The sequence below is a fragment of the Uranotaenia lowii genome, chromosome 1 (assembly GCF_029784155.1).
Source record: "Uranotaenia lowii strain MFRU-FL chromosome 1, ASM2978415v1, whole genome shotgun sequence".
In the NCBI taxonomy this organism is placed as follows: domain Eukaryota; kingdom Metazoa; phylum Arthropoda; class Insecta; order Diptera; family Culicidae; genus Uranotaenia; species Uranotaenia lowii.
The window spans coordinates 77151924-77169512 of NC_073691.1; the positions used below are offsets into that span (position 1 = coordinate 77151924).

At 42.2% G+C, this 17589-nt stretch overlaps 1 protein-coding gene across 7 annotated transcripts in view; it reads left to right on the forward strand.

Annotated features, from left to right (window-relative positions):
* Positions 1-17589, forward strand: part of LOC129739507 (blood vessel epicardial substance) — a 289213-nt gene that overhangs the window by 67239 nt on the left and 204385 nt on the right. For all 7 annotated transcript variants that reach the window (XR_008735880.1, XR_008735881.1, XR_008735882.1 and 4 more), the window contains exon 2: positions 9401-10569. Coding sequence is in view for 4 of the 7 variants with exons in the window: in XM_055730977.1 (XP_055586952.1) it covers positions 9775-10569 (795 nt within the window). In the remaining 3 variants the exon portion in view is untranslated. The remainder of the gene's footprint in view (positions 1-9400; positions 10570-17589) is intronic.

Consider the following 17589-nt stretch of genomic DNA (forward strand, 5'->3'; position numbering starts at 1 on the left):
CAAATGATTTTTAGATTGGTTGCAACTTGGTGTTTTGAATGAAGTTATAAAATAATGGCCAAACATTTATAAGACAAATTAATTTTAGCAATTTGAACTCCGCGATCGCAGGCGTGACTAAGTGGAACAAATTCCACTTCGCCAATGATTGCTTCTCCGCACAGTGGTCCAATTATCAAAAAACCTGGCAAAAAGTATGTTTTCAACATTTTTGGCTCGGAAACTTTCGTCATAATTTCTCTGAAAATAACTTCCATAAATACTCCAATTTTGTTTTTTTTTTAATTTTTCCGAAAGAATTTGAAAAACTTTAATAGCTCACTAGGACATTTTTCTTATTTTTCCCAGCTAGCTGAAAATTGTCTCATAGCCAATAACCAATGTTTATGTTAGATTAGAGTTTTATGTTTGTTAATATGTATGTTAATAAATAAACAATTTCACAAATATTTATCAAAATTTTAAAATAAAATTATTATGGAGTTTTTTCTGAAACCTTTTTTTATAAATGCTTGTTCCTATCAAGCATTTCATGTTAATTTTGAATGAGAAAAAAAGAATATTTTTTTAAAAATATTTTACTAATTTATAGTTTTTCCACGTTTCGTATCCATAGAATATTACTGAAACTTTAATCTCTAATTATGTATTTTTAAAGTTTCCATGGGATTGCATGCACGCATGGTTATTTAACAAAATCGGTTGAAAATTGCAGAAGTTACGGTTATTTTACCATAACAGTAATTTTTGCATTTTTTAATAATTTATCGAACCTCTAGGTGGACGATAACACTTATGTCCGAGTAAGTGATTAATATTAAACTGTTAATCATTAGAAATATGTTTTATGCTTCCTTATTCAATTTTAGTTCCTTGAGAAAGAATACATAGTATTTGAAACGTTGGATGAAGCACAAATAAAAGTGTTTTGATCACTTACCGATAAGACCGAAAAGCCATTACATAACCTTACGACCAAAAAAAAAAAAAATGGTCACCACCTTCAAAAGTAAGCTATTCAGCCGTTTCCAGACATTAAAGACATTTTTTCAAAATCTTCCAGACAGTTGCCAACCCTGCCCCTCACCGTAAAGACTCAGGGCCAAACCCACTAACTTCTCCTCTCGGAGGTTCTAGATCTGACCTCTGCTCCTAAGAATCGAGGTCCGATGAGATCACCAAAAGTTTTCCTAAAAGAATTAATATCTATTAGGGAATCTTGGCCAATCGTTGTTGGACTGATCTGCCGGAGATCAGTTTAAGGCCTCTCCAGACCTGTGCCGATCTGGTTCTGAGTCTTTTTTCTATTAGTTAATCATCCAGATGGTTAATCCCGGGTTACGGCTTGTATTTCAAGGCACGCGAGCCACAGCGTCCCCCCAGTTTGCTACTCTGGGTCCATGGGTACAATGGGAAGACTCATCATAAACTCCGACCAATCCTCACATCCACTCGAGGTTGACGTTCACATACTTCTACTCTGCAGGACTCAAAGACGATCTCTCCTCTAGCGACTTGAGATCTGACTTCTCCTCGTAATGACTCGCGGTAACCACTTATACCCCTCCTCTTGTTAAATAAAGGCCTGATCTTTCCTTTTGCGACTCGAGACCCGATCTCTTATCGTGAAGACTCGGGGTTTACCTCTCCTTCTGCAGACTAGAGGACTGACCTCTCCTCTAACGACTCGAAGCCCGATCTCTGATCTCCAGGATTCGAGGCTTGCCACGTTTATGCCCGTCGTGTGTCGAGCGAGAGCAGCTTATCCTAGAATCGCGCCTGTCACAGCACACGTGCGGGACTTAACGCAACTACTCGGATGATTCCCAAAACATACGTCATCCTACTTCGACTCGAATGGCTCACGCGGCGTCGAGAGCCATTCTACCGCCCGTACTCTCCGATCGTGGAATAACCCTTTCCTTCTTTGTAACTTCAAACCGTGGGGTCGGACGTACACTACTCGACAGTCCCCCGTTTATGGGGTCAGTCTACTACGACAGTCGTCGTGTCTTCTTTTATCCCTTTGACTGACAACCCTAGGATTTTCGGCCCGCGGCTTTTTCTGTCCGTCGTGTGCCAGATCTAAAGCAGCTTGTCCTGGACTCGCGCCTGTCACGGTCTACATTCGGGACTTTGAACGCTACGACTCGGATGTTTCCCGACTGTGACGACATCCTACGCCGACTCACGAGGCTCGCCCAGCATCGAGAGCCTCTCTACCCGTGGCTAGGCTATCCCCCGACAGTGGTTAATCCTCTTTCCAGGAGGTCCATTGTCTTATCCCCGCAGTTTCTCCCGTAGGAAGTGACACTACTCGGATACTCCATGGTCCATGTGTGCAATTGGTCGACTCATGATACCAAGTACCCCTACGCCATAAAGTTCACCTGAGGCCTCTGGTCATAATTCCCATCCGGGCCTAGGGACTTGACTGATCACATGTCAAAAATAAGAGTCCGTACACATCTTCTGCACCACGTGGTCTACGGTCGTGTCGGGTCCACAGACGGCAAGTATGTTGGTACGTCCCACCACAAACTTCGCACAGACAAACACCATGTGCTCGGGTGCTTCTTCTTCGTCATCACAATATGGTAGTGGTACCTCATGAAGCATTCATGACCAGCCAGGAATCGCGTCATATGGAAGTCCACTTCACCGTGTCTTCTTCCGAATCAACTCCTGATGTGCGGCATCAGACGATGGGTCCACCTTCCTCTCGCTGATATGTTCCACAGCTGCTGGCAGTTGGACATCGAGTCCTCATTGGCAAGATCTCGCACGTTGGGCGTGTCTGTTTTGTCGGACTATAGACATGCTCCTCTAGCAAAACCGAGATGGGCATGACGCCCGCCGGCGACTATGCAGGCGGCTTCGGACGAGATGGTCTAGAATCCACTGATAGTCTCTGCAGGTTACACTGTCTTCCCAGGGCCTGCCTCCAGGCCGCCGCTCCGTACCGCAAGATCGACGTGCCACGCTTGACAGTATCCATCTCTTGCTACTGCGGATTGCCGAGGAGTTCGACAGCATCCGTGTGAGTGCCTAGGTACTCAATTGCGCGTTTAGACACGATATCACACGGTCTAACTGCAATGGTACCTGTTTGGGGGGAGATTAGGTTATTGATCAGCACCACCTCGGTTTTGTGGTGGGCTAGACGCAGGCACTTGGAGTGCATCCAGCTTTCCACTGCCGGTATAGCTACTGTGGCAAGTAGCTGTACCTCCGCTGTCGAAGAGCCTCTCGCCAAGAGGACTACATCATCCGCAAAGCTTACAAGTTCAGGCTAAGTATTGACTGCTGTGGCACACCTACCGAGACCTCTTGTGTCCGTATGCCCTCACCGGTCATATACTGTGGTTGACGATTGTGGACCCAGACAACCATTTGGTGGGTATTTCGAATTTGCAACGCAAATATACGTGCAAATATACGTGTAAACATATCGTATATAATGTGGCAAAACCAGTATATACGTATCATTTTGGAGGCCATATAGGTACATAAGCGAACATATTCTTGAATTGGATTATATTAAATTACGATTTGCACGACTTGTCATGCGCATCATTTACGACTACCCTGATTCTTTTTGGAATATACTATGACAACTCACATCATCATATAGATGATTGAGGTTGTAATATACGACATTTTTCGTTACAATATGGAAAGTTTGACGACTTATTTGGTCGTCTTTTGCGACTTGAGTGCAGGGCTCTCATTTTCCGTCAGTTGAAAAAAAAATATTTTTTTTGGAATTTTAAACCAATTGGTTTAATCATCCCCAAAAAATAATAAAAATAAGATTGTTTCAAAGGAATGTGTTTTTTTTTGCTGTCAAATTCAAGTTTATATCGTACACATTTATTATTTGCCTGATTACTGATTTTTTCCACGTTCATGAATTTATTGCTAGCACCTGGACTTGATCCCCTGACGATTCGATCAGCAGCTCATGATGGTTCCTCGACGCTATCTGGAATATATAAATTCAAGGGGATTTGCTTCAAAGGCATTAAACCAAAAGCAAATCGTATATTTCTATAACTTAAATCCTTTAAATCGTAGAACACGTCATCGATGATCTAAAAATAGACCAACATTTTGAAGCCTCCTTTAATACGATTCCAATCATCGATGTGCCATTATCATAAACGATTTTATTGAACTTTTTTGTATTCTTTTACGATTGCCAGCAAATACGTTTTACGAAAATCAGACATGCGAAATAATTTGCAAAGGTATACGATTGCATGCACATTATTACGAATCAATGCAGTTATATACGTTTTTTATTTCGAATTATTTTATGCATAGCACGACAAAATCTCTCAATCAGGGCTGATCACCGTATATCGTTCGTTTGACGGATTTTTTTGCGAATTGTCGTACACAATGGTCGAGTTCATATGTACATAAATACATCTTGTCGCAATAAAATCATGCAATGCTATTAAATACGATAAAGAACATGCATGGACCGCACATTGTAGGTGCAGATATACGAGAATGAGTATAAATAACATTCTATACGATGTAATCTGTAAAAGAAAATACGACTTCTGGTTGTCTGGGGAAGTAAATTTCCACAAGCCTGTACAGATACGGTTCTGAATCACCTTCTCCAGGACCTTACCCGCTGTGTCCAGTGAGCAGATCAGCAGGTACGCCAATAGGTCTTCTGGAGGCTTATCCGGTTTTGGCAGATGGACTAATTTCTGCGACCGATCCGTCACCTATCGTCGCAATGATGACCGGAACATTTCGGGTAACTCCCTGATCGCGGCCTTCAAAGCAAATTTCGGAATGCCGTCCGATAAGGATTGGCCATTTCACGAAGTTCATCCACCGTAATCGTCTCCTCTATGCTGGTGTCTCAGTCGTACTGGAATATTGGCCAGCGGGTAACATCATGCTGTGGGAACAGCTCGTTGATGATCGCTCTCAATTTGTCTGGTCCTTCGTCTACACCTCTGAGTTTGGGTCTTCGAAGGTGCAAGGCCCCCAAAAGAGATAGTTTGCTGAAGAGATGTTTAGGAAATTCAATCCCCGACAATGGAAGGTGGCTTGGGTGTTTCATCACCAATCCAGTGAACATCAAGAATTGCAAGGGAAAGCGATAGTCCCGATGGTTAATTCTTGAGCAACTTCGTCATGGCACAGGCGAATTTACTTCGAGTGATGAAAGAGAGAGTTTATATAAAAGAACTTCAATCAAAGGGACTGTAAACGAGAGAAAGGAAATGATCGGAAAACTTGTCTTGAACTGAAGGAAATTCAAGCTGAAGACGAGTTTCACGCTCAAACGAAGTCAAGCAGCGATTCAAGTGATATGAACGTGGCAGAGTCTTAAGTTCTCAGTAAAACCAGGAAGATGAAGCATACCCGTGGGAAGAGATAGTTTTACTTACTTACTTAATGATCCCGCGCCGATCCTTCGGTGCATAGGGCCGTGGTAAAAAATTTCCACTGTTGACCATCCGGAGCCAGCGTCTTCACCTGGTCCCAGTTAAGATTCTCGTCGACAGTTCAGATATTCCGCAGGCAGCGGTTTACTAATACTTGCAGTTTTCGCGTCGTCACCGCATGTGTGGACCAAGTTTCGCACCCGTACAGTAATGCGGATTTGACTTTTGAGTTGCAGATTCGGATTTTCGTTCGTAGAGAGATCTGGTGTGACCGCCAGATGTTTCGGAGACTCGCAAATGCAAAACGGGCCTTTCTGATCCGGGTTTCGATGTCTTTCCTGGTACTACCATCAGCCGTTATCTGGCTACCAAGATACTGGAGGCACTCCACTTTCTCAACTTGTTGCCCAGCTACCATGAAACCATGAAACCATGAAGATATAGTTTGAGAAAGTCGAAAAACAGACACCGATGTTTTGTAACAAATCAGAGGAAATCTCAAGATGACCGATTTGGGGGATAACGTCCACCGTTAGTTTCTCAATGCGAAATCCATGCCGACGATGTCACTATTCGGCTTTTGCTTGAAAGGAATACTAGGAACTTAAACAGAGGGAAGGGCTATTTTGGGGTCGTTTTACTTCCTGGACATCTTGAGCTTGAGGCACGTGCAGACGTTTTGCTTCGGATTTATGCTTTAAATTTGAATATAAGGTTTGGCTTCGGACTTGAGCTTGAGGTTCGGCTTCAGGACCGGCTTCGAATGTGGGCTTGAGTCACAGTCTTAAGATTTGGGCTTCAGACCTAGCTGACGCTCGAGCTTTAGACTTAGGCTGGTTACTTCGGATTTCTTTTCTAGATGCCACCACCAAAGCCCAAAGTCACGTGGTCGAATTCCAATCCAACTGATGTTTGGTTTCAGATTTTGTTGTTGTTCGATCAATGGGTACGCCGCACTATGTCAACACTGCTCCTGTGTTGCTAACGACTGATAAACGCAAGAGATCATGGATTCCATTTCTGAACCACTTGATAAACTGGTGAACCCACAGTGAATTTACGATTTTTGCGTCCAATCACTAATACGATCATGACAATTCCCAACGACATTGCCCGCCAAACATTTTACGATCCCTGTGATTCTCTCTCCAGTTTGTTCTCGAGATCCGTGCTATTCCGTTTGTCTGGTCGAAAACTAATTCTAGGTTCAGGAACCACCTTCCAGTATAGTCTAACAGGAAACCCCACCCAAACTCACTCGAGTCGACTAAGAAGAGGGCATTGTAATCATTGATCAACGTAGCAGCCCTTGTGAAATCAGCCTTATTCAGTTAGGATGCGCCATTTTGCTTAAATCATGTGGTTCGTTGGACCCTGATGAACTTCGCTGGGCATTAGACTAGTTCACTTTTCGGCTTTTTTCGCTGATCGCAACGCCACTTACATGGTTTGATCCTCATTCATTTTCAAGTACTCTGGCCAAATTTGAGCTCATTTGAGTAAGTTTCCGGCGTGCGCTAGGAGTTTTATTGAAAAAAGTCCATTTTTCTGGAAAATTTTCGTAGATGTGTTCTAGCAAGCTGTTGTTAATATAAAATGATAACTTTATAGTGCTCGGTGATTGGTATGACAAGCATTCGTATGGACCTGTTTTAGATAATCGACAAAATCAAACTGAAAAAATTTAAAAATTCATAAATTACCAACTTTTACAGAAAATTTACTTACAAGTTGAGAGCTTAAAATCAGTAGTAAATAGAAAAAAAATATTTTCGATATAAACTTTTCATAAAAAGATAGCCTTATTTATAACCTTTAATTTGATGTATAACACTTAATGATCGCAAGAGTGCTAGCAAAGTTATTCAAATATCTATGCAAAAAATTTGATTTGATAAAATATTTTTCATTCAAGTTTGCTCCCACCAACTTGTGCACAAGAAAGGATATTTTATTCAATCAAGTACCCCATGACGGGGCCAGGAGTTAAAAAAAAGCGCGCGCTTTGATCAAGTTGTAAGCAAGTCCTCTTGATGCCACGTTTTGCAGGTTGCATGATGCTAAAACTTGAATGGAGACAACATTATGATTCAAAGAATGTGATGTGAATGTTTGAATATCTTTGCTTGTACTGTTGCGATAATTAAGTGTTATACATCAAATTAAAGGTTATAAATAAGGCTATCTTTTAATGAAAAGTTAATATCGAAAAAAAATTTTTTCTTTTTACTACTGATTTTAAGCTCTTAACTTGTAAGTAAATTTTCTGTAAAAGTTGGTAGTTTATGAATTTTTAAATTTTTCCGGTTTGATTTAGTCAATTATCTAAAACAGGTCCATACGAATGCTTGTCATACCAATCACCGAGCACTATAAAATTATCCTTTTATATTAACAACAGCTTGCTAGAACACGTCTACGAAAATTTTCCAGAAAAATGGACTTTTTTCAATAAAACTCCTAGCGCACGCTGGAAACTTACTCAAATGAGCTCAAATTCGGCCAGAGTTCTTGAAAATGAATGAGGATCAAACCCTGTAAGTGGCGTTGTGATCAGCGAAAAAAGCCGAAAAGTGAACTAGTCTACTGGGCATTCATCACCTCAAACGTACCGAAGCAACACTTAAGACAGCGTAGTGTTAGTAGGTATGCTCTACCTCTTTTCCAATCTAAAAACCGCCTTCGACATTCTTTTTTATCTCTAAATTCTCTATCAAGAGCGTTTGGTATCTAAAAAACCCTTGAATACCTGTGTTTTTGGACGCCACGTAAAACCCAATCTGATCAAATTTATTGCACTGTCCAAGTACGCCTGTGAATAACTGTTTGCGTAAGGCCGAGAGTCTGTTTCAAACTCGCATAGCTATCAGCTGATATGTACTCCGTAATTTATATCTTTTACGCTTTACCTCTAGGGCAGAGCTCCAGGCCGCTCCTCCGTATCGTAAACAGTTTGCAAGTGCAACGTTCGTAAGGAGATGTCTCTTGCCACTCTTTGCACCATGACAGTTCGGCTTAATCCACGCCAATGAGTCGATGACTTTCGACGCACTATCACAACAGTATTTGACGTGCGCACCAAAACTTAAGCGATTGTCGACCATTACTCCAAGGTATTTCAGCTGCTAGAATTGCTTTTGCTGCTTCGAAGATGAGGTGTGTCCTCCGACAGTAATCTCCATATACGACACAACTCTTTTGTAGATTACGAAAAGTACTTTGGTTTTACCGAAGGCTACCTGAAGCTTGACTCTTTCCACCCAGATGCCAAACCTTTCTACAAGCTGCAAGGTCTTCTTAAAACATCCTCGATTGTTTCGCCGGTGATCATATGCACGATACCGTCTGCAAATTCGACTATCTGAGCGCTTGCTGGTAGTTTCAGCATTAACACCTCATTAAACATGGCATTCCAAAGCACATGTCCTAGTATGGAACCCTGTGGAACACCCGCTATTAGGGCAGTAAATCGTGACCTGGTTTCGGTTTCGTAGGTTCAAAATTTCGAAGGTTCAAAGGTTCGATTTTCAAAAAAAAACCCCGGACAGATAATACTCTGTTGAAATACAATAAAATACGTATGCAGCAGATCCTTATGATCGGAGTACGCTACATTTCTCACGTACACTTGCTAAGCTTGTACGAATGAGATGGGAAGTATAACCTCAAATATTTTCAGTACAAAAAGCCGGCCGACAAACACGTTTGTTTTTGAGGAGGTTTTTCCAAAAATTGAAAAAATTTGTAAAATCACGAACATTATATCACGAACACCACCAGCGGAAAATAGGACTCAACATGTTGAACCATGTCCTCACAAAATTTCCATTAATTTTTAATTGAAACAAACTGAGAGTTGAAAACGGTACAATCTTCACCTAATACACTGAAATTTTGAGACCGTTATCTTTCGATTACAAAATATTCTCAGAAAACCTCCAGTGAAACTCTTAACTAATTTTTATATTCTCTTTTCATTGCAGACGGCTGTACCCGAACAACGCAACCGAAAAGGTCACAAATTGTTGAGTGTTTGAAAGTGTTAAAATTTTTCTAATAAATTCAAGTGTCACCCCATAATGTGATTACCTCTTGTTAGAGCAACAAGCACCCCAGTGCAGTGTGATCTGAAGAAAGTAGTTCAATTTTCCCGCCAAATGCCTTTATCCATTGATCTCCGTAACGCAAAAATATCTTAGAAAGTAGTGAAAATTTTCATCCTTTGAATGTACCAAAAGCGAAAACGCAAACGTAGAAAGGATCTCAACGTATCGGGAAATTTTAATTAGGGCATTTTACCAGCGGAAGTGTGTGATCGTGTCTTCAGTTGGTTTTTAGCGGTTATCAGTGCGCCCAAATGCTTCTGCTAGCTTGGACGTTGCTTCTGGGCCTGGTGGACACCACCAGTCCGCTAAGTGTCCCCCATGAGCATCAACAGCAGCAGCAGCAACAACAACATGAGCATCTGCATCAACAACAGCTATCACACCAGCAGCATCCACAGGTACAGCTATCCAGTGGTGGCAGTGGCCCAAACGGGCCAAAGTCCGAGTATATCGTTCAGAAGAATCACTGGAATGGCGGGGGTGGAAGTGGCATGAATGGTGGCCCAGGAGGATCAGCAGCTGGCAACAATCCTTCGGAAATGTCTCACAGCCACATCGGTCACAGCCGTCCGCCTCCGGGCATTTCCGGAAATCTGAATGGTGGTGGCTCCAGTGAGGTGCAGCATCGGATGCCGCATCCCGGAGGCAGCAACGATACCACTTACGTGCGGTCCCTGGCCCCGCCCGGAAGTGGCAGTCCCATTCCGGCGGTTCTAGGAGGTACTGGGTTCAGTAGCTTCTTCAACCGAGCCGACTGGACCCTGATGGAGTGTTTCTCGCTGCGGAGAACCCATCACCTGTACTACCAGATCGGGAATGGGTTGTTCTTTCTGGCCTTCCTCGCTCCGAATGGACCCTTCGGGATGCTTTGGCTGCGATGTGTGGTCATCATTGGCTGCGTGCTGATGATCATCTGGGGCTGGCAGATCGAGTGCACTATGGATGTGGTGGTGTGGGCTGGTTTGTTTCTGCTGGTCAATGCCGTCTACGTGGGGGCGTTGCTGTGCAAGCTGCGGCCGGTCAAGTTCGAGAAGGAGATTGAAGCGGTGAGTTTATTTGTTTAATTAAAAAAAAAATCTTCGCATCTTACCTGCTTCTCATATGTAATGGTAACATTTTTTGACATGAGATCGCTTATGGTAGGATAGGACCACATAAAAAAGTCTCAATTTCTTCGCCGATGCTATTTTTAGCACGACTCGGAACTGCCTTATAGAATAGGTCCTATAATGCCCCAGTTACAAACACTATATGACCAACGTTTCTGTTAATACTCCTTAGAGTTTACAATCTTTCATACTCTGTAGCAATATTTTTGCATTCTTTTATACTTCGTAGAGTTTACAATTCTATTTTTGTTACTTCGTGTGTAACATTTTAACGTCCGTGAACCTACAAAATTACCTCTAACTTATTGGAGGCGACTGGATCCCCGATCATCTGATTACAAACCAGACACGCTAGCCATTAGGCTAAACGACCACAGGAAGAGAACGTACCACAAACCAGAAATGTGTATGGTATTCTTAGACATTCTATTCGGGGGAAACATTAAAGCTTATAGCGTTCCGTTTATTTTCCACTGGCACAAGCAGTGGCAAACTTCATAAACAAACAAACGCTATAAGTTGTTCATCATTAACTGTTGTCAATAACTGCCGATTTGTTTTGAAAATGAATCTATGGCTTCATTGTTTGTTTGTCTTTTTGTTTCCAATAGGCTCTGCTTTCTTTTCTATATATATAAAAATGAATGTTTGTCTGTCTGTCTGTTCCCTATAGACTCGGAAACTACTGAACCGATCATCGTCAAAATTGGCATCTGAGGGTTTTTGAGGCCGGGGATGGTTTCTGTAATAGTCAAAACTCCATCCGACTTAAGGGAAGGGGGGCTTCCATACAAAATTTGTAGTTTTTCGAAACAAATTAAAGTCATGACATCCATTTTCTTGAGATTTTTTTTTCCTTTGGGCGGTTTGTTTTTCGTCTCTATGGTCGAGGCGTCGCGAGCCAAAGGAAAGTAGCCCAGGCATAGCATACTGATCAGTAGGAATATTTTGGCGCGTATTTCTCAACCAAACATATTTTCTTTGAGGGGTTTGTTTTTCGTCTCCATGGGCGAACAAACGTCGTCGCAAGAGGATAGTAACCAAAGCACACTATTCATTGATTGCTGGAAAATTTAACAATAAGGCGCCTGTTTCTCAAACACGTGGGGGCGATATGCAACCTAGATGTGTTTTTTTCTTGCTTATTTGATTTGTACACAGCACGTGGTAATAAATGACGCCTGGATGTGACACGGATTGATATTTTATCAATCGAATCAAAACCAATTGAAAGATTTGCAAAAATACTTCAATATTTAGTGCGTGTTAATGTAGGCAGCATTCGACTTTTCATTCAAGGAACATCAGAACATGTTCAAACGTTCAACTTTTTCTGTTAAAAAAAAATTAAAAATTATGTTTTCTTCTAGAAATTGTTACTTTGGCCCGAATACACAGCTGAAACGAATCTAGAAATGAAAATGGGAGCTTTTTATTTTAAATAATTCTGAAAAAACCATCGTACTTTTTGCTTACATACCAATTTAAGTACGTACTTAACATGAAAAGTGTTTTTGTATTACATGGCTGCATAAAAGAGACTTTTGATCCGCTTCGTTTTTGAAAAGCGAGACTTTAGTTAGAACTGATATTCAACTGGACGCAAAATTTTTAAAAGAAATTTTTAGTTTACCCTTAAAGTGTTAAAAACAATATTCCTTTCTGTCAACTTACACGGTGGGGCAAGGGCAAACGTCGAACTTTTAAGAAATTCATTTTCAAAATGATGCAATATGGTGGAAAGACCAGAAGGGGTATTCCGAATGTTGAAAGTGCAGTGGATATTGAACAGCATTCGTTAAAAGTGGAGTAACCAACATAAATTTATATTGCAGGAATACTGCAGATCGATCAGTGAAACTTGATAGAACAAAAAACAGGAATTCGTATTAAATCCATTTTAAAGCCATTACTCTGACGCATCTGTAAATAAGCTTTGCATTGACACTTGCCCCAATATACGAGACAAATGTAAACTTAGAAATTTGTTTTTGCCAACATTTTTGAATATTTGACTTTCAAAGAGAAAATAAAAAAAAAACGCTGAGAACTTATTTAGTGATGCAACTGGTTTTTTTTTAAATATTTATATGTTTACTGTACTAAATTTATTTAAAAAAAACACAAATTTGCACTGTATTTAAAACATAACTTATTTAATATATTTTTCATTACCATGATAAGTGCTGTTTGGGTATCGAGCCGGTTAAATTTGCCTACCTTCTTCAAGCAGTGGGGGACAAAATTGAAAAAGATGGGAGAGCTCCCATGTTAATTTAAGATAAAGAGCTTTTCAAAGAAGGGACCATATTTTAAAAAGTTTTTTTGGGTACAGAGTACAAATTTCAGATCTTGAAAAAAGAGTTTAGAGATCAAGTTTCAATAAATAATATATACCATCTTTGAATTGCAATTCAGAACTGCAGCTGCAGCTCTCATTTCAAAGTTGTTGGTTCTGAAGTATGATGAGGTTTGATTTAAAAAAAATGCTCTCTAAAATCTAAATTTGAATAAATTTTTACAAATTACATTTATTTCCGGAAGGTGTAGCAAAGCACAACGGGTCAGCTAGTATCCTATAAAAATTCGGATAGAATAGTCATGAGAATCAGTAATGGTGATATTGGTGTTGTTAATAACTGGCAACTGGAACAACTATTAGTTTAAAATAAACTCTAACATGAGTTTAGGAAACCATTCAGAATTTGACCTAGGCAATTCCTTATCAACTCACAATTCCCGGCTTTTAACCTGGTTGTAAATTCTACATTTCTCATTTTTATAAGTGTTAGCTTCAAGATGATCTGGTACAAAATCAGGATCAAAATGCGAGCAAAAGAGCAATAGGCTTCGAATACCAGATATGCCCTTGATTTCACCCTATGATACTACATCAAGGGGTAGACTGTGCTTATGCAGTTGTACATCTCTCACTTTTCCTTTATCGTCTTTCTCTTTTTCCCTCCTTCTCCTTTTTCTCTCTCGCCAATTTCATACTGGTACAGAAGACTCCGAGACATGTGCCGATTGGGTAACGCTTTCAAAGTAACTCGCACCCGTCACAGCATCCACTCCCGTAGGATTTCTAACCCCAAATCATGGCCAATTAAGAAACTACCAAGCTAGAATTCCGTGACGACCACCCCGGATGGTTTTTCCGCTTCCTTTTTTGCAGGAAAGATCGTAGCTGAGTACGTAAGACCTTTCAAGTCCCACTACACGTATGAGTCTAGATTAGGGTCCTAAGATCGCGTTGCTTTTAAATTGTGATTATCATACGAGGCCCAAGACCTGCTTTAGCTTGTCAAATTTGCTTGATTACCGCTCTCTCTCTCCGTTCACCATAGCATATTCTGCCGATTCCTCCGTCATTTCTATGCATTCCGAACCCGATGAAGGCATTGCTTGAAGCACTTATGACCCGAAAGGAACTGCGTCATGTACTTCCGATTTACCCAGTCTGAAAATTGCGAGATTAGCCTATGCATCCATCTTGCGTTGTTCGATGCATCCCATTACTCCTGCCGCTTGAGCATTGACGCTGGTCGTTGAGCTGTACGCACTTCTCTACCAGCTCTCGCTTCGTAACACTTCTTATCCTTAGCCAGAACTATGTCGATGGGAATCATGCCCGCGATGACAAAAGCTACATCTGCTGATATGGTCCTGTATGCACAGAAACCCGTAATTTCGATCTGTTGCGCTCTAGCTGTTCGATGGAGCTCCAGGCCGCTCCTCCGTATCGTAGTTTCGATAGTGCTACGCTCACAAGGAGACGTCTCTTGCTACTCTTTGGACAATTGCAGTTCGGCATTATCTTGGTCAATAAACCGATTACTTTCGATGCACTTTCACAATAGTATTCGACATGCCCATCAAAACTTGAGCTATTGTCGACCATTACTCCTTGGTATTTCAGCTGCTGTTTCGAAGATGTTGTTTGCCCTCCAACAGTAATCTCCTTGTGTGGCACTACTCTTTTGTTGGTCACGTACAGAACTTCGGTTTTATGGTGGGCTATCTGAAGCTTAACTCCTTCCATCCAGATGCCAACCCTTTCTACGGACACCGTTGCAAGGTCTTCTACCTCCTCGATTGTTTCGCCTCAGATCATGAGCATCCGACTATCTGCACTCCTGCTGGTAGTTTCAGCGTTAACATCCCATTATAATGGCATTCCAAAGCACAGGTCCGAGTATGGAACCCTGTGGAACACCCGCTGTTAGGGCAGTAGATCGTAGCTAAGTTTCGGTTTCGTACGTCAGGACTCGATTTTCGATGAAGCTTGCTATTACCCAGAGGGTAGATATTGGAAACACGCATCCTGTGAAGCGCTTTGGCAATAGCTTCCCAGCTGGCATTGTTGAAGTCACTCTTAACGTCGATCGTCACAATGGCGCAGTGACGAGCACCAGTTCGCTTCTTTTGAGATGCGCGTTTCGCGTACTCTGTCACATCTCCCTTTCCGAAAACCGAACTGTCTGTCCAACAGTCCAGTTCCGCCTTCTGTGTAGATAATAAGTCTGTTGAACATCATTTTCACCAGTAGCTTACCAAGGCTGTTCAGCACACAAAAGGGTCTGCATGATGATGGATGCCCTGGGGATTTCCCAGGTTTCGGTAGTAGCACCAACTTCGCCGTTTTCCACGAATTGGGAAAAGATCCCTCGTCGAGACATTTTTGTAGCACCACTCTGAAAGTATTCGCAATGGTCTGTACCGCCACCTTCAGCACTGCATTTGGGATTTCGTCCGGACCAGGGGCCTTATTCACCGCAAGTTTCTTAGCGATAGCCACAAGTTCTTCGTTCGTTACTGGCTCGATGTCATGAGCACCCGCGTCGTACGGGGTAAGTAGCCACTTTGTCGGGCCATGCTGCGGGAAAAGATGTGCAATGATCTCTCTCAGTTTTTTTCGGAAACTTTTCGGTCGGCTATCTTGGGCCACCGAATCTCGCCAGTTCAACTCTATAGGCTTGGCTCCGGCAGAATACTATGTAACAATTATCTCTGCTTGTTCTAATAGCTCGCTTGAGTGCCTCCCTGGCTGCTGGCTGCGAGTCTAACCCGTTGAGCTCGTCGTCTGGCTTTTAGGCAGCTAGTACAAAGCTCAGCAATTTCTGAGGTCCACCAGTAAGCTGGTCTTCACCACTACTTGGGTATATTCCTTCTGGGCATGGTAATGTCGCACACCGTTACCATCATTTTCGTCCGCTGTTCAGCATTATGGACCTGCGATGATTTCCTCATGTTTATAGCTTCCGTGCACACTTCCTTTGGTCTTCCATCTCAGCTCATGGACTGGCAGTTGCTTTACAGCCACCAGATTTATCGTATAGCCTGGTGATCGCTGTGTGCAAAGGTGATATCAATCACTGACGTTCTGTCTGGTATTCCATGCTTGCGATAGGTGCTGATAGATCCAGTGTTGCACAGCTCAACCTCCAGTCTCGCGAAGGATTCTAGTAGACTGTGGCTCTTAGCGTTGTTGCACCTACTACCCCAGTTAAGCGCCCAAGCGTTGAAGTCTCCTCATATTACTTCAGGGTCCCTTCCTGTCAATTCGTTTGTGAGATCATCCAACATTGTGTTAAACTCCCCGATCGTCCATCTCGGTGGAGCGCAGCAGCTGCAGAAGAAGATTCCGTTAATTTTTGCAATTACGAATCCGTTCCTAGGACCCGTAACTAACTACTGAATGGGGAAACGCCTTGTGACGTAGACAGTAGCTAAGCCAGACCTAACTGCTGCCCAGGTACCATTTCCAGACGAAATTCCATAGATATGGTTCCGACAATAACGTTACATCGCATTTCTTTTCGCCTACCGTTTGCTCTAGCAGAAGCTGTGCAACCGCGCTATGGTTCAGATTTAGCTGGATTACATCCAATTTTACTGGCTTACCTTTACCTTTTTGTATGCCAGGCAGTCCAAACCAACAGTTTCGTGGGCGATGTCATCCGCCTGCTTACACAGCATGCATTTTGGTTGATTTAGGGGCTTGTGATATAGCTCAGTTGGCGAGTCACTTGCTTCCTGAACCGATGTCCGTGAGTTCGAGCCCAAGTTGTACCGGATCACAGTTGTACCGGATCACAGTTGTACCGGATTAGTTTTTCAATGACTGTCCGCCAACTGCATCGTGATATATGTCGCAAATGACATAAAGATGTTAAAACGATTATAATCGAAACAAAAAAAAGTTTATTTTTGCAATCTTTAGCGAATTTTCCTTTTTCAAGACATCTTCGGCAACATTGTGATCGGAACTTTGGGATTGGTGACCAAAGTCCTAGCAATTAAAGCAGTGTTGCATTTGTTTCGGACCATCCAACTCTTACACTTCCTATCGTCCGTAGTGTGTTGGCAGATATTGGTGAGAGACGAATCGTCGCAATCTGCATTCCTCCATATGCCTTTCTTTGTTTTATAGCTATTCGTTGATTATGCTGAAGTAGGTATGAAGAAGGTATGCTGAAGAGTGCTTTCTCGAGCTCCTCTGCAGTGGTAAACTTATCCAAGTCCTTGCATTCAATAGATGCGACACGTGTTAGCGGTCGGATAGTCGCTTCTACGGTGCTTTCAACAAGCTCCTTCAAGTCGCTGCTCTTTACCGTTGAGTCTTTTTTTTTTTTGCTCGAAGAGGAGTTCGTTATTTTGAGTGCGTTTTTTTTGGTGACGATCTTACCAAGATCTCGCCGTTAGTATCCTCGTAGTCTGTACCCCTCTTTTTTTTTTTTTGAGGATCTCTTTTCGCTGTTTTTCTTGGCTTGGACTCCTTCGAAGGTCCCTGAAAAGCAACCAACTTTGCATCCTCCAATTCCTTCTCCGTAGCCTCAGCTTTCCGCAACAGCTCCGTTCGTTCGTTGACGGCACTCTGCAGAAGCACCATCAATTTCGGTACCCAGGTTCTTGGTATGCGTTGGTACTTCGCACAAACTCCTGCATCTTGTCAAC